This window comes from Scleropages formosus, chromosome 5, assembly GCF_900964775.1.
Source record: "Scleropages formosus chromosome 5, fSclFor1.1, whole genome shotgun sequence".
NCBI lineage: Eukaryota > Metazoa > Chordata > Actinopteri > Osteoglossiformes > Osteoglossidae > Scleropages > Scleropages formosus.
In genome coordinates, this window is record NC_041810.1 from 30,217,176 (window position 1) to 30,244,304 (window position 27,129).

General features: G+C 47.1%; 1 protein-coding gene across 1 annotated transcript in view; it reads right to left on the minus strand.

Annotated features, from left to right (window-relative positions):
- The window catches only part of LOC108942152 (protein scribble homolog), a 78,420-nt gene extending 52,189 nt beyond the window's left edge, over positions 1 to 26,231 (minus strand). Inside the window, exon 1 of the mRNA XM_029252077.1 lies at positions 25,126 to 26,231. Coding sequence (XP_029107910.1) covers positions 25,126 to 25,284 — 159 coding nt within the window. The 5' untranslated portion in view covers positions 25,285 to 26,231. The remainder of the gene's footprint in view (positions 1 to 25,125) is intronic.
- Positions 26,232 to 27,129: the final 898 nt, after the last annotated feature.

Genomic DNA, 27,129 nt, shown 5'->3' on the forward strand with positions numbered 1-27,129 from the left:
CATTACTGCAGACATGGATGCAAGAGAACCGTGCTCAGGGCTGCGGGTAAGGATTACGAAAACATCTTAGATGACGTGGTCCATAGAGTGAAGTTGATTTCAGGTGACATTTCAAGAACAGCAAGCAACTGTTGGTTGTTAGATTATCTTAATGCACTTTCCTCGGACTATGGGTTTCTCCAAATCTCGGATTTGAGTCAACATTTTTTTCCCCCCAGTTAAATTACGGTTACAGACTTGATTGATCGGCGTCGGGGAATTCTGTGCACACCGGCGAAGGTTAGCAGGAAGCTGTCCTTTAGGAGTTTGTACGCAGTTGATTGCACAGCTCAGACTCCATGAGAAGGAAAGGGTTACAGTCCAAGATGAAGATTTTTCTTTATATTTAATCTCAACTTCGTCATGAGGCATCATTGAAGATTAAAAGTTTATTTAAACCTTATAACTATGACAAACGTATATAAGGGTAAGACATTTTAAATCCAAATACATTATGGAAATGACATTTTTAATGAAAAATTTAAAAATATATATTTTTTTTAAAGAATTCTTACCTTTAAAAAATATGAAGGGTCATAAAGCATTTCAAATAGTGTTGAAGACGGGTAGCTTGTTTAAGGGTTAGTAACGGAAACCACCACAGATGTCATTTTTCATTGGTTCATGAGACTGACCCACGGGGAAAAATCATGTGGCCTGCTCTACACGAGAAACCTCTTGGGCAAAAAACTGGATCGTAGAGGGACACCAATACAAGTGGACCTCGAGGATGAGTAGAACGTTTCATCCCTCGGAGAGCAGAAAAAAAAGTCGGCCGCATCGGTGACGACTCAACGTAAACAAGGTGCTTTACGCGCAAAACCAACGCTGGACCATCCAACGCCGATCTCATCCTTCCTACTGTAGGAGCACAAGAGCTGAAGGAAATATTGCATTGTCACCTTAGGCTTTTAGTCCTAAGCCAGCCATTCAAGAAAGAATTTCAGGAGACGTGACTGAGCAAAGCGGACACTAACAGGGAAGATGAGCGATCTCGGCCATGGAAGGAGACCAGCTGGTGGCAGCTCAGGTGGCACAGTCCACACTTGTTCCTCTTTCCCTCCTCTCCTCCTACATCCGCTGCTTTGGCAGAGATTAGTGAAGCGGCTTGTACAAATTCTTTCCAAACAGCCCCACCCCATACACACCCACACACACCCCCCAATCTTCTTTCAGCCTCTCGAGGGTCGGCCAGCCAGTTCACGTAACGCAACGAGGCCAACGAAAGGACGACTACGAGAGCATCACAAAGGTGCCTATTCACCGCACGCACGGGAGGTGGGGTTTGGAAGCTCTTCTTACTTTGCTTTCTATTATTGCAATCCTCATCCGTTGCCAACTTTCGCCCCATTTGACAACGTTGAGTAGAACACCATCACATCATCCCAGGACAGGGCCAGAAGAAGCATGGCTCATCCAAGCATGGCAAATGGTTTCAATAGTGATCTGAGGATCACATGACCTCCCCCAAGGTTCAGACAACCTTCCCCTTTGTCAGCTCGTATTCATCGCCCCTGTGTTTGAACGGAAGGCTCACGGTGGAGGTGCCACGGAGTCCAGCAATAAAACGATTTCTAAACAAAAATTCAAAACAACAGAGGGATGTCACTCGGTTTCTTTATTATGATGGCAGTCGTCATTTCGCATGAGATTTCTTGATCATCTACCTTATTGTTTGCCTGTTCACTGGGCAGGTTATCAGAGTTATTCTGCATGTCCAACTATGAAAATTCAAGCAAACTGCCTGCCCCAAAGTCAGACTGTTAATCTGTTAATGCCAAGCTTCTGTTCATGTAAATGCTGGAGCCAAGACAAATCATGACCTTTTTTTATTTATTTAAATATGAAACCAATAATACTTAAGTGAATAACAAAAGTGTCATTATTAGGAAATTATTATTATTATACTATTATATTTGTTTATTTATTTAGCAGAAACTTTCCTCCGAAGCAATTTCCAACGAACACTATGTAGTGTTATCAGCCCACACACCTTATTCACCGCGGTGACTTACACTGCTAGATACACTACTTACAATGGGTCACTTGTCCATACATCAGTGGAACACACACTCTCTCTCTGTCACTCACACACTACGGGGGAACCTGAACAGCATGTCTTTGGAGTGTGGGAGGAAACCAGAGCACCCTGAGGAAACCCACACAGACACGGGGAGAACATGCAAACTCCACACACACTGAGGGGGGATCAAACCCTCGTCCTCTCGCACAACCCAGGCACCGTGAGACTGCAGCACTACTCACCGTGCCGCCGTGTATATTACTTTATATACCTTTTATTAGGTCACGGTTAAACGGTAACTAAGTCAACGCATCAGTGTAAAAAATTGAAGTGCTACAAAACTCTTTGCTGTGTTACTGCTCTGTGAATTTGTCCCTTTCTTGGTGACACCACAGCCGTTCCATCATATCTTCAGGAGTAACTCCAAAACTGCCCCGAGCAAGGCACCGAAGCAGAGCACATCAACAGGCAGCCGCAAGACCTGCTGACTAAGTGCAAACATTGACTGAATACCGTGAAAAGAAATTTACATCTTTAAACAGGAACTTGTACTCAGTATTTGGATTTACCATCTTAAGACACTTCTCTGGCACAGCACCACAGTGTGAAGTGAGTGTGAAGTGAGGGAGGAGATCTGAACTGTGTTTCATCCAAAATGTTTTAAAAATGCACTTATCAAGTCGGCTTTAAGTCAACAAAATGTTCTTGTTCGCCCATCGCTGGTATTTCCTGCATGTAAAATCAACTGGTTATTTCAGCTACATGAACAACACTTACATCCTCAAACGTTTAACAATGAATGACACAGCAAAAAAAAAAAAAAAATTCTGATAACTTGACAATGCATTGATCTTTTCTTCTACCAAAATCACCCACCGTGACCCAGATAATGGATATGATATCAATCATGGGTATTGATTTAGATTTTAGAATAAAGGTGAAAGCAATTTAAATTAGACTGAATTAAATAACCTATCGTCTAGGCTCATAAATACGTAGTTACAGATACCACCATTCTTTAAGGCCACCCAAGGAACCTTCATAGAGAAAGCAAGATGAGAAAGTTTCGGTAAGACCCATCAGACTCCCAAGAAACCCTCCTCCGTGGAAGAAATAAGAGATTCTTTGAAACAGAACTTCGATTCTTGAAAACCCGAAAGGAAAGTTGATGCCGTGACTACGCCTCTTCTTTTCATTAACGATGGAGAAGGGTTCAGTGGGTGAAAAAGCCCTTTTTTTTTTTTTTGCTGTGAAGATTTCATAAACTGAACATCTTACGGGTTCCTCGCTCAAACCTGACATCTGAGACAACCAATGACCGGAAAATCTGGAACCGAGACTCTGAAGATGAAGGAGAAATAAAAGGCAGCCGAAGGTTACGAAGAACGTCCACCCAGGATCCCAGGCTTGCTGCGCCAACAGACGATCCTGGGGCTCGGAAGAGATGGGCGGGGGTGAAAATAAAGACACAAAGCGCTCAGTGTTGCAGAGTCAAGTGACTTGATTTAAATTACGCCCCCCTCCCGGCAATAAACTCATTAAGCGGTCTCATGCTCAAGGCAAGGTAAGACCTGAGGGCCCGAGCCCAGCCAGTGGGATATGGAGAGAGCAGCTGCCAACACCATAAAAAAACCCACCCCAACACCCCCCCCCCCCCCCAAAATTAAACCTTTTCTTCCTGTTGTGTTGAAAAGCATCTTTCCAGTAAATCATCCAGCGCTGCTAGTCTATTATTATCTGGGCAGTAATTTCCTCATTATACTCTTAGATTTTCAGATGTCAACAAAGGAAGTCTATGTTCAAACTACAGCTCGTACAAATTTATTCCGCACAACGTTGCATCGCGAAGGTAGCTGCGGTGAAAAAAAGAGACACTTTGTCCTTGTATTACACAGATTTATGTTAGAAATTTCCAAAGATACAAACACAGACCCTCCCTCCATTATTCATCTTAATAGTGTTTTCTTTACATGTCTGTCTTTCCTCTATTGTTTGCGGTAGAACGAACGTCGCTTGTGTGTCCGCATCCAGCCGTCACTTAACGGGACAGGACTGCGGGACTGAACTAGTTCAAGACGAATCCACGGTGTTTACAGTTCACGTCTGGTGCTCCCGAGGGTTGCCGATCAATAACGAGCAAACGATAAAACATTGTGCATGTTGACACAGGATAATCGATCGATCAATCAATCAATCTCCGTTAAACAGGAATTGGTCAATTTTTATTGGCTATATCCAGGCCTTTTACAGAATTTACTCAGCCAATAAATTTAAAGATTTTATATGTATAGTATATATTATATACTGTGTATATACACATATGCATATGTATATACACACAAACACACACATAAATTAAATAAAGTGAACTGCAAGTGGCCCGATACTGACAAATGTCGCACATGTTGAATAAATGTTATTTTGTTAGCGAACATGCTGTTTAGAGTTAATACAAGCCCTGCAATGGAGTGGCGTCCCATCCGCGGTGTTCCGTACCTCACGCCCTGTTGCTTCTAGGATAGACACACGCACAGCAACTGTGCACAGGATGAGTGTAGGGTGTGGTGAACAACCAAAAAAAAAAAAAGGACAGGTAAATCAGACATGTGAGAGGACATTCATCCACCCTGCTTTCTTCTCCTCGAGGTCAACCATCTATCGACAGCTAGGACCGAAAACTGGGAAAGCCAAGACTAAAACTACCATTCCACATGAGCGCAAAAAGCTGCTCCAGACGACGTAACGCTCGTCTGAACTTCTCACCGACTCAACGAGCATCGAGGTCAAGCTTCCCCTTAACTGCTGACGGAGAGAGCTGACCGTTCTGCGGTGAACGGACGGCAAAGGGCGAAAAGCTAGGAAATGAAGAACTGGACGGAGTCTGCGGACCCCACCTCCCGGCCAATCGCGCCTTCATCCTGAACATCTCAGACGGGAACAAAATCCACGGCCCGGCTTCCTTGCATTCCACTCCCGCGCTCTCTCTGGCAGAAGAACAAAGCCGGTGGACCCAGAGTGCCGTGCGGCACCGTTCATCACGCGGGGCTCCACCGGACTGAAACGCTTTGTCCCCGCTGTCTACACATAAGCAGGAAGGTCCAGCTGGGATGGAGAGGAGTGAGGGACAGGGCAGAAAGACAAACAATGAGAGAACTAGGAGAAAGAAGGGGACAATGAGCAGGAAGGCAGTGGGCAGAACAGGAGGAAAGAAGGATAATGGGGGATTGAAGTAAAAAGGGGTAAATTGGAAGTAAGGACGTATGAGGCAAGTCAGAGAAAATAAGCATATGAAGGCACAACACAGGAGCGAGTCAGAAATATTTTAAGACGCGGGTTCGGATGAACGGACCTCGGATGCAGGGAAAGAACGCAGAACTGGAAGTTTAACGGACGGGGGTTGGGGGGAAGGATTATTCAGGAGGGATGGATGCGAGACAACGGTTACCATTGTGGGCTTTTTGTGTGAACATGACATCATGCGAGTGGCCCCTGGTCCCAGTTGTCCTGCTCTGCTACCCAACCAGGCCCCTTGTCACTGGACCTTTCTCCATTCAAACTGTTCAAGTCGTATATTTACACATAAACTCATACGCACATCTGCTTTCCAAATCTGGCAATCACACACACACACGTTTGTCCCATACGGGGTCGCGGGGAGCCGGAGCCTAACACGGCGGGCGCAAAGCTGGAGGGGGACACACCCAGGAAGGGACGCCAGTCTATCGCAAGGCGCCCACCCCAAGCGGGACTCGAACCCCAGACCCACTAAACAGCGGGACCCGGCCAAACCCGCTGCACCAACGTGCCTCCCATCCGCCAATCATTAAATGGTTCTTTTTCCCCTTTTTGTTTGCCGCCTTCAGTCACATTCTGTCAAATGACTGACACAGTGAAACAGTTTCACCTTAAATAATAAATTTAAAAAAAAAAAAAAAAGACTTCAGTGCTTACATTATTGCAGGTCATTCTGTAAGAACTATAGATATCAAAGGTGGGAGGGACTAAGGGACCATTTCTGGGACAGCGATTACGCATTCAGCTGCACACCTGTATACTGGAAACATGAAGTGTGTATCCTGCAGGAGGACACATGGGGGTTGGGGGGGGGGGGGTTGAGCTCAGCGGCGTCCCTTACTCACCTTGCACCCCCAGCACCCCCGCACGTACAGCAAGGTCGGGCCCTGCCTCCGAGATTCATAAACGCTGCCTTTACTTGACAGCATGTGTCATGTATACATTCTGGTTGCCATGGGGACGGTTGTGGGGAAAACTATCAGAAGGAAAAGCTGGTCCTTGTTGTTGCCCAAAACACAGGAAACACGTGTCTGATCAAAAAGAAGGTACGTGTTCTTGTGAGGTCTAACGCGACCAACTCAACCGGCGAACTCTGGTACCTATGACCTAAGAACAATGAGGTCTGCAACTGAGATTTATATTAAACAACATTAGTTTCGCAGACCGATCGGATGCTTTACACCCCATCAGCTGGATTACACAAAATTTAACTAAAATATGCTCCTATTAAAAAAGTCCACCATAGGTATATGTGTACAATTAAAAGATACAAGGTCCCCTTTGGGATGACTGTAAAGCTTTAATCGAACCCGGAATCATTTCGTTATAGTCCCCTCCTCAGCATACAAGCACACAACAATTTTGTTTGTTTATCTTTTATTTATTTTAAGCAAAAACCAGTAAAATTATGTTTCGCTTTCCTGGATGCTTAAATCCGGTTTGCGTCACCGGCCATTGTGGCTCTCCGGCAGTTCCACGAAGGGCTCGGCGTGACGTCAGGTCACACGCTAGTCGCTCAAACATTGTTTTATACACAGAACATCCTGCCGGGAGACCGTCGGCAGCAAATCGACAGGGCTGTGTTCCTCCGCAGCGTTGCATAACAAAGCGGGATCCTCATCGGACGAGTCCTGTCCCCAAACCCCAGCAGAGAGGAAACGCTCTTCAATACGTCCCTGCAGAGGACTGCTCTCGATGCCTACACCCTGCTGGGGTTCTCGGTCATTTCTGTTGGACCACTGAAACGCATGCGTGCGATTCTGCCACACACACACACACACACACACACACACACACACACACACACCAATCGTTAGATCGACGGGAAAAAAAGCGCGTGATTTACAAACCCCCCAAACACGGTTACGCCGGTCCTCGGCGAAGCCCGGTCTCCGCTGGCCCATCGACCGAGACGAAGCGACACAATCCCGGTACGATCCGAACGGCCTCCCTCGAGCGAGAGGACCCCAGCAGCGGCGTGGAACAGATGGGAACTACAAGGTCGTGGGAAAGGAGCGGCAGGGAGGTTGGCAGCAGGTAGCGCGGTGGTTCGAACCGCCACCTTTGGACTTGGAGGTCACGGGTTTGAATCCCACCTCCTGCTGTAGTATCCTTTCCCGAGGTACTTACCCTGAATTGCTCCGGTGAAAAAAATTACCCAAATTTATAAACAGTGTACAGATTTGTTCGGATCAACGAATAAACAAATTTTTAGGTTAAAACGCCCCTCAACCGACTTTTAAGGCCGGAGAGCAGGCGAGGAGGCTGCGGGACAAACGGCGTCGCGGGACACGGCGCCGCCCGGCACACGAAAGCGACACCGAAGCATCTGCTGAAGCAGCACCCGGCACCGCGCAGCTGGCGTCCTTTCTGCTCGAAGCGACAGGCTGTAATTTGCAATCCCGTGCGCTTCGTACAAGGGCACCCCGGAGGACGCGGCCGACGCGGGCGACCGCGCGGCTCTCCGGTCCTCGACCGCTCTTTCCGACGGCAGATGTCGGAGCAAGGGCAAGGGAACGGAACAGACAGGCTTTGCACCAAAATAAAACAAACAGGTTTGACTCCTTTCAAGGAAACAGTACGAAACTCTGTGGTGGGGTTACTAAACAAGGGCGACTAGGTAACAACAGTGTAAATCCAGCTCCCCTGCTGCAAGTACTACTAAGAGTATTTCCAGTAAATTCTTCAGATTGCCCAGTCAACACTTCAGTGTGGCAACTCTTACATCTATTCCACTTTTCACTATTCCACGGTTGTGACCGTTCCCATTAGCCGAAAAAAAGCTCAAACGCGCGAGCTCAAATGAATATAATAAAAATATTTTATTTATCTATAATAAAGACGCGTCAGAATATCTACCGAACTAATGATGACATTTATTGACGCATCTGATGTTCTTCTCCAAAGCGACTTACGACGTTAAGCTACTTTACAATTATTTTACCCATTAGTACAGCTGGGTGGTTTTACTGGAGCAATTCAGGGTAAGTACCTTGCTCAAGGGAACTACGGCCGAGTCTCAAACCGGCGACCTACAGATCCAACGGCAGCAGCTCCAACCGCTACGCTCATTTAAATGAATTCAAAAGTCGTCACACCCCAGGATTCCTTTATTTGTGTTTCGACAACTCGACTTTACGAGGAGCTTCATTCCATACCGCATTTCGGCTTGCGCGGCCGCGGGCGGCACATATGAAGCGCTGCGGACTTTTGGAAATTTTCTACATAGTTTCCTTTCGCACTTGCTTGGGCAACTCAATAAACACCTTTGACACTAAAAATTGTTTTTGCGACGGTTAGGAAAGAAAGGGGGTTAAAACCCAGAGGAAGCGCATCCGCGAAACGCCAAAACGGAACAAGTGACGCCGACAGATCGATTAAGGAAGGGAAACCGTCTTGTTGCGTTGGGTTATCATAACTAATGTTAACTATTGAAGTTATTTTGACCATTTTAATGGCATCTGAAGATATTTTAGCACGCACGAGAGTCAGCATTGAGGCTCAGGAACACGGTTTTTATACCACTGAAGTCAAAAGGTACGGACACGGTTGTTTCAGATTTGATATTGAACATACAAAGTGAGAGAAAGAGCTACACTGTCTCGAAAGTACGCCGAGGGAAGAGATGCGAGTAAAAATCTGTTTGATAGAAAAGGAAAAAAACCGATTTACTTCCTTGCGGCCCACCGCTTTCGTCCTTCAGCGTAGATAAATCAGATAACCGCGCTATTAACAAAATTAGACACAAAGCAGAGTAACGGGGCAAAAAAAAACCCTGCAGATTTGCAGTAGAAAAAATATCTCAATGCAGTAATACGTTTGATGGAAAGGTAAAGCGCGCTGGTTCTCGGTTCTGGCGCCGTCGCGGTGGAACGACCTTCCCCTCTCTCTCAGAGCTGCGGAAACTGTCTACATTCAAGAAGGGTCTGAAAACTCAACTTTTCCGTACCCCATTTCGCCCAAGATCTCTCCAGCTCGTGTACGGTGTAAATGTTCATGCACCGTAACTTCATGAGCATCAGCAGATAAAGCCTTTATTCAGCCACTACTCCGGCATTGTTTTTCGCTTGCTTGTGTATCTTATAATATTTTTAAAAAAATGGTATCGGGATATCAGGATTTGCCTGTCCTGTTTTTTATGCACCTACTTGAACGATGAACCTCGGTGCAGCAAGTGGTAGGTAACAATCTAGGTTTGCTTGAGTCACGTGTCTGCAGCTATGTCTCTTTCTCTTAATGCAATGCATAAATTGTACTTTTGCTGAGATGTACGTCGGAATGAATCGATGTAAATAATGGCTTTTACATCGGTGCAGAACGCCGACCTGAAAGCTGAAGTGAAAAGCGGAACACCGGCACCCAGATTCGGCGGAAGGGCCGTTTCGTCAAACGGTGCGCAAATGCACTTTGTTCAATGCTGATGACGCACAGCACGTAGGAGACCGAGAGCTGCGGAGAAACACCTTGCAGACACGTGTCCGGGGTGAACGCAACAAGCTCCGTCCTGTGCCGAGAGCCGCAAAGAGACCCCCCCTCGAGAACTCCCTCTCGGGTTTCTCATTATGCTCTTGGGTGACCGGTCATCTCCCTGGTGACTTTAAGCGCGCTCAGGTGGATCGCTGAGGGTACAGACTAACAGCGCACTAGAAACGAGACGAGCGAGCGAGAAACCAGAACTGGAGGGGAGCACCATGACTACACTGACCTCGCCGTGTCCCTACTGGTGCATGTCATGAGTTCCACCTGTCAATGCATCTTGACTCACTTTTACTTATTGATCCACAGGTGATCAACACGAACCCAGCGCAGAATCTCAATTTGAGGAGAAGCACCTGGTTGCTCACCGTTATTCAGGAGATACTCCAACTCTGAGCATGAAACTCTTAGTTAAACCAGCGCTGTGGGGTCGTGGAGTTGGAAGCAATTATTGGGTTACTGCAGTCGGAGTCGAAGGTTTTGCGTACCGACTCCACACCCCTGAGTTGAATCGAAGGCTTCACTAGAGCATCGATGTCAGAATGAAGCCACCAAACTCTCATCTCTCCAGTGACTCATATTTACACTTAACTTTTCAGTTGATCACAGAAAAACACACACAAAAAAAACCCCGCTACATTTTCCTTCCAAATACGCAAGCTCCAAAGATCACTCTGAACAGGTAATTTAAGACTGTTGCTCCTTTAAAGGGCTTAATGTTCATTTTTAAGATGCGCAAGGTCCTATGATCTAAGGCGACTGCCAGGCCGATAAATAACGTAATTTAACAAAAGCCGTTATTGCTATGACTGTATATACTGCATTACTGTATACGCTGTACTGTATATAAGGTACAAACAGACATCCATCCAGACAATTTCAAAGGCACACGAGACATGTAAGCACACTGGCCATGTTAAAGAATCCTACTTACTTTGTTTTTCCGCTGCTGAACGTGACCCCGATCATTTCCACATGAACCGAACAAGTCAGATTCCCATTATTTGTCACCAGCATTGTGATGCCTTACAACATTTGAAGAAGGTTACCCAAAGACAAGAATCAATGTTGTTCACAGGTAATGGTTAAAACTTTAAACTTCAGCAGAGACACAGTTGTGTTTTCTTTTTTTTTTTTTTAAATGAGTAGAAGCAGCAAAAACTATCACAGCAACATATTACAAAAACATTCATATTTCACACAAGAACGGTATTTCAAAAGTGTGATCAGCTATCACTGCCCGAGAAGTCCAACATCCAAAAAGGAACCCAGGATTCGCAAGAGTTATCACAAAGATTTAATGTTGATTTTTCTTTAGCAGAACTAAATTCGTGCAAATACTGATTTTATGGAGGGAACTTCAAGTATGGAGGACAATATTACTAAATAAATAAAACTAAAGGAAACAAATGCAGCTCCTATTAAGTTTTAAACATGCTGTTGAGACTGATATTCTGCTTGGTTTCAGAACAATTGAACTGACTAATACCTTCCTACTGTTGATCATATTAACATCCCAGGTAGTCACTTTAAATGGAAGCAGATACACTCGTATTGTCATTTTACTAGAATTTTACTTTTCTCACCTAACTTTCGTTGTAACCAGTAAACCAGCTCTGTGGTCTTGCCCTGAAGGATTATGCCAGTGCAAACCCAAGAAAGGTAAACATGGAGAGGCTCCTGTTACTTTGCGCTGTACCGCCTGGAGGCCTTGCACCGTGCCAAAAGACCTTGGGATGCAAAGAAGAGCCAGCAGGCATCTCATCAACGCAACGGAAGGCAAACTGTCGGTGTAGCCTTTGACATCTCAGCATGCTTTGGGCACGCAGCCATTTCCCAACATAGGACATGCTGGGCACAAGGCCACTGAGCAAGGTGCCACTAGGAAGGCTCTACTGAGTGGCTCCAACAAAAGAAACCTCATTATGTTAAACCATTGCCATCTCGAGCTAAACCTTCACCCAGGGCGAGCCACACGATGGAACCTTGGAACCTTCAAACATATCCTCTCCATTTCTGCCCCGCTCTCAACCAGAAGCCCTGGAACAATCCATGCACATTCTCGCCTGGCCACCTGGGTGGCTCTTCTGCCCGTCTGCCAAGTGCAGAGGAAAGCGGTGCGCAGTGCTAAGCAGAGCGGTTCTAAGCCCTTTTTGAATGTTGGCAGGAAGAGGAGAGAGATTACGGCATGCAAATCCCCACGGAACGAGAGGCATTTCAGTCATTCGTGATGTCAAACAATACGCCCAGCAGATACTCGTTCCCCAAGGGATTGCGGGCCTCCGATAACTCGGAACGGGCAGCTTTTACTAGACTTAAGCTGCTGTCTTGCACTCCAAAGACCAGGTTCAAATCCCTCGATGAAGGTACTTAACCTGAATTGCTCCAGTAGAAAATCCTAGAGTACAAATGGGTAAATAACTAAGGAACGTAATGTTGTCAGTTGCTTTGGAGGGAAGTGGCAGATAAACGTAAATGTAGGTGGTCGAGCTCTAATTAATTAACCAGGTCACTGTAAATTTGGCCATTTTGCCGTTCTCTCCACCGACTAGCCATCGTAACCATCATAACACCACTCTTTTACTCTAGCTTTACTGCCCAATTTCTCCACCATCGTCCTGCAGGAAATTAAGAACGCAAATTTCGCTTTTGACGAGGCTACGCATTCCAGTCTAAAGGCAGGTGCCAGAAAGGAAAATTACATTCGGCCAAATCAGCGGGAAAATTATGGTACTTTTGGTAACTTGGAGTAATGCTCCATCATCAAACAGCAGAGTCCAACAATAGTTTTGAACAGATGCCCTTCTACTCGTGCACAAAGCCTGGAGCGCGTAAATACGGAAAGGGTTAAATAAATGAATAACCAAAGAGCGTTCACCATTTTTCGGGGTGAAAAAAAGAATGGCAAAAGCAAAGCAACGCAAATGCCGTCATAACAGTGAACGGCGACTTTATAGACAAGACCCTGGGAGTTAGTGTTTACTGTAAGTCTGCACCGCATTTCATCCATTTAGTTGCATGAGGAATGCCAGTAATGTGTGATTTCTCTAAAATCCCTGCCGTCCAACATGATGGAACATTTCGCAATCTGGAATAAGGGCCAAAAAAAAAAAAAAAAAAATTAGAAAATCAAACTCCTTTTACATTAGGCAGTCTCATTCTCCTGTAGGTCCCTTGAGAAAATACATTAAAAAAACACAATGCAGACAATAAGCACCTTTCAAAGCAATCCCAGGCATTACAAAGACATGAATATGGATTTAAGATAAGTCATAAAATTCTAAAATATGCTCACAGCCTGTAGTATATAAAAATATCCATCAGTCTACGTCCAAGAAATGGAAAAAGTCTTCCTTTATCAAGGATAGAGTCCTTTCATATTCCCGTAAGGAAGCCTTTAGTAGTAGCAGTAGTACTATAGTACGTACAGGACAAGTTATAGTACTATAGTACCATCCAGGGATACTTGGCAAGTACAGTTTGGGTACTAATGTGTGTCAGGGAGGCACGTGGACCTGACGGATGGAAGATGATGATGAGCGCAGTGCTTGACAATGGACCGCTTGGGGTTCCACGAAGCACAGGTGCGCTAAATAACACTGCATTTAAATTACATTTAAACATAAAATACAAATAACACTATGCTGTTACTGCTTTGGGCATAACTTTCTGTGAAGGTAGCCAAGTTTCAGTGAAATTAATTCAGATTAACGTTTTCTCTCGCCTTTCTGAACGGATATGTTTTGTAGGTGCGTCCATAGCGATCATCAAACCCTAACCCTAAAGAGGCCCATGGGCCTAGAGAAGGTTAAGGTTCACATTTACATTCATTTTGTCCTTGAGGTTCAAGGGGCGAAGGACTGAACTCCACCTGACCAGCACTGCAGGAAGCACATTACAGCACTCAGATAGGGTAAACCGAAGCGTACGTTCAATCGCTCAACGCGTAGACGCGAACGCCGGGTCGGGACCCAAGGGACTCGTGTCACGGCTCGCTGAGGTGACTCCTAAACAACATCCAGGGCCCTTTCCTGTCTCATCAGTGAGCTCCTCTCACACAATAGACTGACAAACAAGAGTTTGCATCGCTTCCGCAAACACGGACGAGGCGGAGCTAAAGAGGAAACGAACAATTACATCGTAATCGCCGTTTCCTGAAACGCAGCGGGACTCGACCGAACGCGGTCAAGCCAAAGGCCCCGAACGGAAGAACTGATACGGGAGCAACTGGAAGGTCGATCTATAATATATCGTAATTTGATCAACGGTTGGGGCTGCAACTAAACCACGTAAAGCTAGTACCGCGGCGAGGTCCGACTGACCCGTTCAGCGCGAGGCTGCAAGTTCGGAAAAGTTTTCAAACAACTATTTTAACGCTTTAATTTTTTAAAAGATTCGTATGATCACACAGCTTGCTTTTCTGAGTAACGTGAAAAACGTACACTATTATACGTACGCTATTTAATGCAACAAATTGCATTAAAAAACATATACTTTTAAATGTTGCAAACAATGTCATGTGTGTATTAAGTGGTTTCTCCATTCAATGGAACACAGTGTTACTGTTCAGTTATTGTCCAGTTCTCTTTCCACTACACCTCCGGCTGTAGTACCCTTGAGCAAGGCACTTACCCCAAATTGCTCCAGTAAAATTACCCAGAAAGAACTGTTTTATTTGTTTTATTGCTAAACGTGTAAATGTATGCCTTCACCACTGCTGGCACCTGCTCCAATAACGTAAGGCGGAGCTCGTTCCGCGAGCGCATTACTTTCACTTTCGGTTGGCAGGGAGGCCCCGGACAAAACGAAACGGCGTGACGCTTAAAGAATCCGGAACCCGAACTACGAAGACGCTCCTGGAAAATTACGTACGTTTCCAGAGCTAGGAATCGGAGCTGCGACTGTAGCTCGCGTCACTTCTGTTGCATCCAACGCCGTTCCATCCGTCGTTTCGAACGGGAGACTTAACGATCCATCCACGATGAGAGCAGAAGCTGCACATGGACCAAGGTGAACAGGGATGCCCGGGGATGCACGTCCACAGGCTGAACTAAGCAAGACAACGGGAGAAGAGCGAAAAACCCCCAGGAGCACGACGTGACTTTCTGAAAAACGATCACTGATCCTTGTTATTCACATATCCGGTCCGATTAAACAAAGTTACTAGTTATGTCAACTTTTGCGTCAAATTATCGTTAGTTAAAGATCACCGATTACAAAAAAATACCAGTAGTTCTTCAACGGCGTCAGTTTAACCACAGAACGTTCCTTTCACGTTTTTACGAAACTTTTCAAGAAATTGTGAGCATCTTCACTCACACTTACAAGGAACACTATACTGAAAGATTTCAAACAGCATTTATTAACAAAAAATATAGATATTCTGCGTGTTCTGCTATACACGCAGAAGTCAACAACAACGTAGATTCTAGAAGGGAACCAGAACATTCAAGAAAGCATCAAATTCTAAAAGACACTGGAATATTTGGTGATTCGAACCCAGTGCCAAAATTCACCAGGTTCAAAAATGTGCAATATTTTTCTAAAAACTTAAATTTTGTATGAGCTAACGCCAAACGTATGATTAATCTAATAAAACGGAATGGAAAATGCAAAAAAAAAAAAAAAAAAAAAAAAAATCCAAGATAATAAAATTTTTGTTACACTGTGTTAATACCACTTATCGTTAATCGGTCCAGACTGTTGTTTATACGATCCGCCAATCCGGTCTCGGCCCGCGACACCTCGTCTGCCACGATGAACCAAAACAAAACAAAAATAAAGCCTGTGCCGACCAGGTAATTCAACTCATGACCGGCTCCTCGTGCTGCTGTCCTCATTCACTTCCCTTTATTATATCTGGTTTGGTCGCCATGGTAACAATGCACTTCTTACTGGTTCACAAACGCAAGCTGTAAATTCCATGGAAGGGAGTCGAACTAAGCGGATGCCACACTCCTACCGCAGCAGGTGTGTACTTTACTGCTTTACCCACTGGTTAACAGGGTAAGCTTCTCAAGTCACGTACGTGAAACCACCGTCAAATTACCCACTTTTTGTGTCTTTACCCTAGACGGTCAAGGATACTACAGCTGGAGGTGGGATTCGAACCTGCAATCGCTGGGTGCAATGGCAGCAGCACTAACCACCACACTACCAGCAAGTAATTAGGGACCAGTTTTGGAAAAAAAAAAAAAACCCCGGATCAATTTCCCAGCAAAGCGAGGAGCCACAAGACGTCACTTGTCATCGCTGCAGGTACGGGTTAGGTGAAACGCAAGGTTTCAGGAGCTAGGCTCACATCCTCATTGCGGGTGGCACTGACATGCTTGGAGTGGACAAATTACCCCGAGGGGAGGTTTCTTATTGCGCAACGGGCGTAGTCCTGCAGAGGCTGGCGGCTCCAAAGTGATGCGAGCATTGCGGGAATAGCTGTGGGCAACACCTGGAGCGAACCTGCACATCGAAACAAGACAACGCGAACACATGTGACCCCCGCCCCCAACACCCCCGGAGATGCAGACGTGTAAAACCAGTTCGGAGAGATTGATATCACAAGCCCGCTTGCATTCCACAATGAATGAGGTTATCTGTGTCGGAAAGCCAGTCCCACATTCCCGTGCCCATCCCCCGCACACTGCATCGGCACCACTGTAAACAATGGCCGTGGAATATGACACTGGCGGTGCTTGACTTATGACGGGGTTCCGTTTCGGCGATCCGGTCACAAGTCAACTTCGCCGCAAGTTGCAAAATAACCTATTATATAAACCACGAGGATACATAAAATACTCCTATTACAGTGTCAATCTACCGACATTTACTTACCCATTTACACAGCTGGGTAATTTTACTAGAGCAGTACAGGGTAAGAACCTTGCTCAAGGGTACTACAGCCAGAGGCGAGATTCGAACCTGCAACCTTTGGGTCCAAAAACAGCAGCTCTAAACACCTGTCCCTATTAACATGGGCGAACGCTACGTTGTACAATAGCGCTCCGCTACACTTTTTCCCGCTCATTTCATTCAAGTGAAAACAATATTAATAATATAACATTATTGTATCATTCTATATTACTACATGGCAGTATAACAACTACATTTTCTTGCTGCGCTTTCATTTTCGGTTTCGCTTCTAAGCATTTTCTTGCTCCGGAAAACTCCCGTTTTCGCACGTTTGCTCGGCATTGCAAACAAAAAAGAAGGCACTTGAACGGAATCGCAATCGAACGCCTCCCCAAACGACGGACGAGAAGCGTGGATGCGCTGAGCAGCGTGGCCGGTCGACGCCACCGTGTGCTTTAAGACCCGACGTCGGCCGTTGTAACTCGAGGACTACCTGTACGCCCCATGCTGTCAATCAGCTGCTTTTAAGCAGGAGCATCCTGGAGAGATGCGGACTGTCCTACATGTCTAGTGTGTAATGGGTTGTATCATGGGTGGGACAGCTGGTAATACCGTGCTTACAGCTTTAGGGTAAAATTACCCAGCTGTATAAATGGGTAAGTAATCGTATGTAACACAATCATTTTGGAGAAAAGCGTCAACTAAATGGGAACGTAGTAACGCTGCTCGCACCTTGATGGGTAGTCGACGGGTACCTGGGATGCCGGGAGCCTTACTGGAGAGGAGTTAAGAAACGTTAACACACAACGAGACAAGGCCTCACGCGCCGAGCTCAGCGCACGCACCGGCGGAGTTCCGATCCCACGTTATTGACCACACGTCCGAAGGTCGGTTTCGAGAAGCTCGGCTCGAGCCGCAGCTTTATTCGAGCTCGGCTCCGGAGATCCGCCCGCAAACACTCGTAGCGATCGCGAACGATAAGTTTGGTCACAATGCGTCGCGAGGGTTAGTCGCAGGATGACCTCCCACAAGGGACGCGCCGTCTTGTGTACGGCGCCGATCCGTCTTCGCTCACCCACGGTAACGCGGTATTATCTCAGGAAAATGACTGGCTGAAAAATCACCGCTGCGCTGTTCTACGCTCAGCGGGCGGCTTCGATGCATTTTAAAGATTGGGGGGGTTTAAAAAAAAAATTGACAAAAACACCACTTTCAATATGCTGACAGTAGATTTATTTGACGGAATGAGCGTTCGCAGGACTGTCCACGCAGCTCTCAACATCTTCTCAAGTACCTGCATCACCTATTTGTCGTTGTCTCCCTTCCAACAGCCTCGCACTTTATATTATACGTTTACATTTATTCAATCATCTGACACTTCTCTCCAAAGTGACTCACAGTTATTTACCCGTTTATACAGCTGGGTAACTTTACTGGAGGAATTTAGAGTTATTACCTTACTTCATGGTACTAGAGCCAGGGGTGAGATTCAAACCTGCAACCGACGGGTCCAAAGGCAGCAGCTGTCTGGAGGTGAGATGTGCATTATTGATTATTGATATATGGCTCTGTATCTAGTTATATTAATATCAAAAGTAAGTTTGTTAGTATATATTATAAAAAGAACAATAAAAAAAGCTGCTGTGCAAAAGCTTTAATAAGTCTAAATATTTACACATGATTTAATATTTATTCATCATAAGACGATATTAACGTACATAAAATTCTTGCCAACCCCTCAAGGACGGTTTGAATGAATCGCCGCGACTGGGGAAGGGACGCGTTCGGTTTCTCCGCAGGGTCTCTCGCGTGGCTCTCGATCACTTTGTCGCGTTACCCATAAGGCAAGCGCCTCGTCTCCATCCTCCAGCTCGTCGATCTCATCAGCGCTGTGGACGAGGACGAGGAGGAAGAGGGACACCAGTTCTATTTCACGCTGGTCCCCGAGAAGCGCATCAACCCTAACTTCACTCTGAGGGACAACCAAGGTCAGAAGCAAGAAGAGGGCTCACGTGTGTTTAACTGGTTTCCTTTTAAGGAACCCAAGGAACAGTATAACAGTTTATGATTCATAACAACAGTATAATCATCTACAGCAGAAAGAAACCCAAGCACCAGTATAATCATTTGGGAGGCATAGCAAGTAGCGCTGCTGTCTCATAGCGGATAGGTGGTGAGAGAGGACATGGGTTCGATCCCCGCTCAGCCTGTATGGAGTTGACATATTCTCTCTGTGTGGGTTTCCTCCCACACTGCAAAGACATGCTGTTCAGGTTCCCCCATAGTGTGTGAGTGTTCCACTGATGTATGGATGAGTGACCCAGTGTAAGTAGTGTATCTAGCAGCGTAAGTCACCATGGTGAATAAGGTGTGTCGGCTGATAACACTACATACAGTTCACTGGAAGCCACTTTGGAGAAAAGTGTCTGCTATATAAATGAAATTTATAACAACAGTATGATCATTTATAGCAGAAAGAAACAGTATAATTTATACTGTGCCAAAGGGCACTAGAGCTGGAGGTGGGAATCGATACTTTGGATCCAGAGAGAGGGACTCTAACCATTAAACTACCCCTCCACCCCCCACCGACTGACCGCCCCGCCCCCTCGACTCTGAGCCTGAACTTCACAAAGCACTCCGGCGAGACTATCCAAACAGGCGCGCTCCAATACGAAAGAGCACCTCCGGGTTTGACGCCCGCTGGCATTAGCCGAGCGGCCGAGACAGGAAACGGACACAAAGGCGCGGGACCACAGGCGGCGACACGCGATACGCACCCCAGGAATGCCTGTGATGCACGGTGAGAGTGGCCTGCGCTGTAACCTGTCGGGGCTTAACGAGAATCGGCGACCGGCTTAAACCTGCGTCCTACACGTAATCTCTGCATCGGCCCTCGGAGGCCTAACTGCCGCATCCCTCTGTTGTAAAGAGAGCTGCGGACACGCGGAACAGCTTTGGCACGATGCCAAGAGCGCGCCTACAAAGTGTAACGTTAACCGTTAACTCGCTCCCCGAGGCTCCTTTGGAGGGCCCAGTCCGCTCTGCACTCAAACATCTACTTTGACTAATATTTAATCAAGATGCATCCCTCCAATGGCCTCTTCTACTTGCCGATGCCAGCAGTCTCTTCATTCGTGTCGACTTCTTCTGTAGGTGCTCCAAGGGGACAAAGAGAATCCATGTGGACTCAGCGGGTGCATTGGTTATTGTTGTTGTTATTAGTACCATTATCATTCTTTCTAGATCTTTAATTCATCGAGTCACCAAGACTCGAACCCTAGTCGATGGCACTCCATCATCATGATCATCACCGCCATCATCTCCATCGCGTCGCTTCCTATGCTACTTGGAAGTGCGTGAACCCCGTTTCACTTAGTTTCACCATGAACTGGTAGTTGAATGAGAATCAATGTTTCCCATGTGACATAATATGTGTGTAATGATCAATTCCATATGTTGCTTTAGACGAAATCGTGTGTGTAGTAGAAACACACAAGTAGTGCAGGTGTAAAAATAAGTGAAGCCTAAGTTCTATTGGTTTAACCAAGTAGGTAAGTAGAACCAGGGGTGTAAATCATAGTCATTTATTCATTTTATCAGTTTAACATTTAACATGTAGCTTAAGTTTATTTAAATATTTCATGTAAGAATGAGCACCCCTATAGGGGTCACATACTTTCAAGCAGCACTGTGTGCATGTGTATAAGTTCTGCATTCATTCATTCATTCAAAATCAACAGAAGAACCACGAAGAGTCGGACAGGTTTCACCCAAAGAACCAAGAACAATAAAAATTCCTCTCTCACCAGAGAATACAAAACTGCCAACAAATGTTAAACAGACACTGTAATAAAAACAGCACTGAACATACATGCATACATCTACATATATAATTACGTACGGCAAAAATAAAGGAAAAAATATAGGGCCAAAAATGTTACAAAAAAAAAAAAGATTACTCTTGTTTTACCTTAAGTTCACCAGTTAGCTAAAGAAAAAAGAGGCAAGAAGGCCAACAGCCGAGAGAACGATCCAGATTAATTTAGATATTTAGATCTTTAACAGCAAATAACGGAAATGCACAGCACAAGCGGGCACCTCGACGGAACAAGCAAAGTAACGCAGCGCTCGTTCCAACGATGCTCAGTACCGAAGAGACGTGAACGCGGCACCGTCAGGGCAAAATCAAAAGGAGGCGTTGAGCAAAAAAGCTCGCCGATGTCCGTCTCATGGGAATGGAAACGTTCGATACGTAAAAATATTCATCGTAAATGATGTTAAAGGCATAAGCTCAACAGGTTCGTAGAAGTGAAAATGCGTAATTTGATCGTTCGCGTATCTAGGGAAGGGTGTGGAGTCAAATCCAAATCTGAGGACTGAGAGCGAACGATAAAATCTTTTGTCTCCCCAAGTGCTCCCAAATATTGTCCCGTGCAAATATTCCTTTGTTTCTCCAGCACGGACGTGACGCAGAGCTCTTCGCTGGCGGTGAACCGTGGTAAATGCTGCGGTCGCGCTCGGAGCGCCTTGCTCGGTGAGGGAAGAGCGTGTCCGGGAACAACGGTTTGCCCTTCCTGAGAATAAACATCAGAGAAGAATGCTTGCTGGGACTTGTTTTTGTTTGTGCGTGGAGGAGCTCGTTCCACGCATGCTACCTCATCCAGGTTCAAAGCAAAGGCCTTCAGAGTTGCTCTTGTAGGACCAGCGGTCTTCAGCGTTGAGTTTCCTCCTCATAAAGTCACCACCCCTACAGCTGCTCCACTACCGCTCCTAGCAGCTGACATCTCCACTCTGCTTTCTTCCCCCCCGCTTCTGGAACTTTCAGATCCATGTTCTTTACCAAGAACAAGATGGTAAAGACCTGTCTTCAGTGCTCCTCTCAGCAGCCGTAAAGGTCTGGTGAAAGATCTCGTTCGTCCTCCTGGAAACCTTGGAGGAAAAATCTGTTCTGGGATCGAAATTTCACGGAAAGGCTTTTGCTCAACCTACCCTGCGACGGAGCGGCGTCCCGTCCAGGGTGCACCCCCCACCCCTCCCAGCCGTACACCCAGTGCTTCTGGGATAGGCTCCGGTTCACCGCGTCCCCGCTCAGGACAAGCGGTTACTGAAATCAGACGGATGGACGCACAGGTTCACTCAACCATTCAAAATTATCTTTAACCAAACGTTTGATTCCCCCCCATTTATTCTCCTGTTAAGCCACAACCCAAATTCCTTTTTGTTGACCAAGTCATGGAATGTAGGCTGATTACTCTTACATACTTGGCAAGGGAATTCATTTTAATGCTGCGGTTTACGCCAGGCCTCTGGAGTCGGTACGCGAAACCTCCGACTCCACAGCGCTGCCCAAAAGTTGCACATTATTTTGGGGGTCGACTTAACCGGCAAATACGGGCCTAACCCTATATCACGCCTCTAATTTTTGGGGGTCGACTTACACGCCGGCATATACGTTACGCTTAGTCGTAGTCGGTGCATTTTTACCGACCCCGACTCCAGTAACCCAATAATTGCTTCCGACTCCGACTCCACAGCACTGGTTTACACCTCAAGTTCCCTCGGTAAACACGAGAATGGCGGACGCGTGTACAATCGCGTCCTCTTGAAAAGTTAACCTTTACACTTAAATTTATTCATTTAGCAGAAGCTCTTTTCTAGACAACCCTTGAAGACACCTGTTCATCCAAGGAGCCTTACAACATTATAGACGCACTATAGTATATCTAGAGGGGACGACCTACATTACCCTGGTGGATAGACAAGTGTAACACACATACTACGGTCAATTTGGAGTAACCCTAAAACACGTCTTTAGGCTGTGGGAGGAAAACAGAGCGCATGGATGTAAATACCTGCCAACACGGGGAGAAGATACATGGAATTCCGGGATGTCCGGACACCCTTCTCGAACTCATCGGAAGGTGCGGCGCGATCCTACCTGTGATATATTGCAACCTTTCGACCTCGAGCCCTCGCTCTACGCACGTGGACGTTTTTGCCGTTGCCCCGCGTGCTGCCTCTACCTGCACGTTCCCGGGAAGCTGCGTTCTTCATAAAACCGGTGGAAAAAAAACCTTTAAAATTATAAATTTAACTTATTACCTTTTAAAAAATTAAATAACTAAAATTTAATGCGTTGTGCCAACTATTATTTCTTCAACACGCGCCGCTTATTTCGCACACCCTTTTGACGTTTCAGAGCATCTTGGTGTAACTTAAGAGAAGAAACTACGGAACTGAGGGGAAAAACGGGGAAGTACTTCTAAATGTTTAAGGTGAAGCAGTAAGAAGAGAACGGAGGATCCTGGGCATTTTTCCCAGTTTGCTGTATACTTCAGTGCGTTACCTCATTTTTCACCCATGCACATTTATTTAACTGACCTGAAATCTCAGATTTGGATCCTTAATGACACTTTTTATTTTTTTATTTTTTTACTGCAGGGTAAGTACTTTTATCAAGGGTCCTACAGCAGGTGTGGGATTCACACCGAGATCTTTCACTTTCAAGGCTGCAGCTCAAACCACTGCACCCCCTGCTGTCCAAAGTGCCATTTCTACAGTTTACAATTCCAGCCCACTCAAGGTTGGTGGAGACGAGGCGTGTTTGGGCCGAACTAACGGCGACACAAACAACAGGAAACGCTCATTTCAAACACCCGACGGCACATTGCACAAGTCGCCCATCCTGCCTGATGTCACCACCACCTCCAGGGTCTGAAGTCTTTGCAACTTTTTTTTTTTTTTTTTTTTAAAAACAAGCATAACGTAACCGGCTACGAGAGCCCTTGGCGCTGTAGAACAAGGACCGATTTTACGAGGCTCAGGACGGCAAGGTGCTTCGAGGACTCGCCTTCAAAAGGTATTCGCAGCGTTCCGGCACAGCAAACCAACAGGTAGAAATGCAAACAAGAATGGGGAGGGGAGAAAAAAAAAAAAAAAAAGAGAGCAGCAACACAGTCTCCGTGACTTTCGGAGGAGGACCAGGACGAATGGAACATGCAGGACACTTGGAGATGTTCTACTGGTGCGTTGCAGCGTTACAGCTTTACTACAGGGGATGCGAACACACTGACTAAACTACTGAGAAGGTGCAGCGCTGTCCTTGGGGGGGGGAGGGCACTGGGGGTCGGCCGGACTCTCCAGCGGAAGCAGGAGAGAGGAGGACTTCAAACAAACTCCTCGTCATCACGGACAACGAACGCTGTGGACGCCGCTCTGGCTAAACACAGGAGAACTTTCGTACTTTACCACGCTTTACACTCCGTGCGTGCGTCGCACTCAGGGAGGAGCAGAAATTAAACGTTGTTACACTTGTGTAAGGACAATAAAGGTACATTTAACAACGGACTGGTCGGTTCCTGGGGTCATTCCTATAGCGACTCTGTTGACACACATGTGAGATACTTTTTCCCCCTTTATTTGCCTCTATCCATCTACCTGTTTCTGAGTATTAATTGCAGTATTATGACGGTGTCCTCTGTCACTACTTGCTTGTACGGATGCTGCTGTAACGTTGTGCAATTTCCCTATCTGTGCATGCGTGTACTGAAAAACCAAAGTGAATCCGCATGGCGAACTCCAGAAAGTATGAGGACGTCACTTGGATAGCGTTAATACGTAGAGCGTGGACGGCCTTCGTCGCAAAGCCTTTGGGAAGCACTGCTCTGAGGGGTCTGTGGGGCAGGTGGGGCCAGGTGAGATCAGGTGGGACCAGATGGGACAAAGTGAGAGCCAGTAAGATCAGGTGAGACCAGGCAAGATCAGGTGAGAGGTGGGACCAGGCAAGATCAGGTAAGATCAGGTGGGACCAGATGGGACAAAGTGAGAGCCAGTAAGATCAGGTGGGACAAGCTGAGATCAGGCAAGACCAGGTGAGAGGTGAGACCAGGCAAGATCAGGCAGGACAAGGTGAGACCAGGTGAGACCAGGCAAGATCAGGTGAGAGGTGGGACAAGGTGAGACCAGGTGAGATCAGGTGGGACCAGATGGGACAAAGTGAGAGCTAGTAAGATCAGGTGGGACCAGGCAAGATCAGGTGGGACAAGGTGAGATCAGGCAAGACCAGGTGAGATCAGGGACCAGGCAAAATCAGGTGGGACAAGGTGAGACCAGGCAAGATCAGGTAAGATCGGGTGGGACAAGCTGAGATCAGGCAAGACCAGGTGAGACCAGGCAAGATCAGGCGGGACAAGGTGAGACCAGGCGAGACCAGGTGAGACCAGGCAAGATCAGGTGAGAGGTGGGACAAGGTGAGACCAGGTGAGACCAGATGGGACAAAGTGAGAGCCAGTAAGATCAGGTGGGACCAGGCAAGATCAGGTAAGATCGGGTGGAACCAAGTGACGCCTCTCCACCATTCCGGAAGCACAGCAGCGCGTCCAGCGCAGCGTCAGCGCGAGACCAGGTAGGTCCCGCACCTGTCGGCACTCGTGCACGCGCCTTACCTTGGGCAGCTCCCGCAGCTGGTTCGCGTCCAGGAGCAGCTCCTCGAGGCTGCGGCTGTAGCGGTAGATGTCCTCGGGCACCGCGTGCAGCGAGCAGTGCCGCCGGTCCACCGACTCCACGTGGCGGTTGCAGCGCCACAGCGGGATACACCTGAGCATCTCCGGCTCAGCGGCGCCGCTGCATCGGACTCAAACCCGGGGCCGGAGGCACCGACCGAGAGCCTGGAGGAGCACAGACAGGAGGAGCCCCGACCCGACCGACCGTCGCCGGCCAGAGCACCGCGCAGCGCTCCGACGGGCCGCTCAGAGCGGCTCTCCGCATCCCGGCGTCATACTGGGGTGCGCGTGGAGAGCACAGTAAATTTAATGTACGGCTTTTCTTCTGTGTTTTTAATTCAATATATATATTTTTTAAAAAAAAGTATAATCCGCGGGAAACTTTAAAAAGCACAACCACCTGTCCGCAGAGTTAAAAGCCCGAAGTGGCAGAACTTTCTGATGCGCAGACAGAGCGAGCGCTCCAGCAAGTGAGAACTGCGCTCCCAAACACTTCACTTTCCAACTCGCTTCCTCCTCCTCTTCTTCTCCGGGCCGCCGCTCGAGTCAAGCTGAGGAGTCGAACCGAACGAACGGAGCAGCGCTGCGCAGAAGGAGCGAAAGTGAAAACCCGCCCGGGATCGAGCGCGTATCCTGGGCTGCTTGAGCGGGCTCCTCCCGCGCTCGGTCTATCTAGAGTCTCCCCGCACGCTCAGCGCTGCCGCAGAAACGAGTTCGAGCTCCCGCTCCCGTCCCGCCTCCGCCGCGGGCTGCCTGGCTGCCTGCCTCCCTCCCTGCCTGCTTCCCTGTCCTCCCTCCTCCAGCCGCGTGTTCCCGGTACGGCGGCCGCTCCGCTCCCGGCTGTTCTGCGACCAGCGGTGACGTTCTGCCACCGCCTCTCTGCGTCTCTCCGCTGGGTTTCCTGCTCCCCACCGGTTCGGTGAATGATGACAAATGCAGCTCGCCTCGCTGTTGCGTATACGACTCGGTACTTCTCTCAGCCGCCCTCCAGCCAGCCCTGTCAATGACGCGTCCGAGCGACAGCGCCCCCGAGCGCTTCGGAGGCCAATAGCAACGGGCCTCGTTGAGCCGAGCGCGTGGTCTGGCGCCACCTGGCTGTACAGGTGGTCCCCGATTTACGATGGTTCGACTTGCGATTTTTTCGACTCTAGACACAGTAGAAACCGTACTTCGGATTCTGAATTTTGATGTTCTACCAATCAAGCGACACGCTGTACTCGATACTCTCTCGCGCTGCTGGGCAGCGGCCCGCATCTTCCAGTCTGTCACGCAGAGGTGTGCGTTACTGGTATTAAATGCATTTTTTTTTTTTTTTTTTAACTTACAACATTTGACTTATGATGGGTTTCGGAGGATGTAACCCCATCCTAAGTCGGAGACCACCAGCATATCTTTATACATTTATTCGTTGAGCAGAAGCTTTTCTGACTTAACTAGTATTTCTGTGACACCTTCAACCAAGGTGACTTAGTGCTAGATACACCACCCTCTCCACAATCATTCACCCATTTATATAGCAGGGTAGTGTAACACACACACTACAGAAAGTGTAGACCCCCTGCCCCTCAATCACCTTAAACACATCTTTGGACTCTGGGAGAAAACCGGAAGGTCAGAAACGCTGGACAAGAACGCAGACTTGACACCAGCTGATGGACTGAAACCCTTGCCTGCACATGCAGCCCAGACACCCAAGACAGCCGCTGAGAAACGTCTGTCTACCGATGTTATTGCCGTTTGTGGAACGCAGTGCAAGACGGAACATCTGGCATTTCCAAGTTGATTCAGAGTATGGAAATATACGCATCGCCATCAGAGCACGATACGTAATCTCTGCACTTAACGCCATACTTTTCGCTTTACATAAACATCAAGACATACCTGTATTTAAGTGATCGGTTAGGGTCATATTCTTTTCTTTACAAAACAAAGTAGCAGCATTAAACA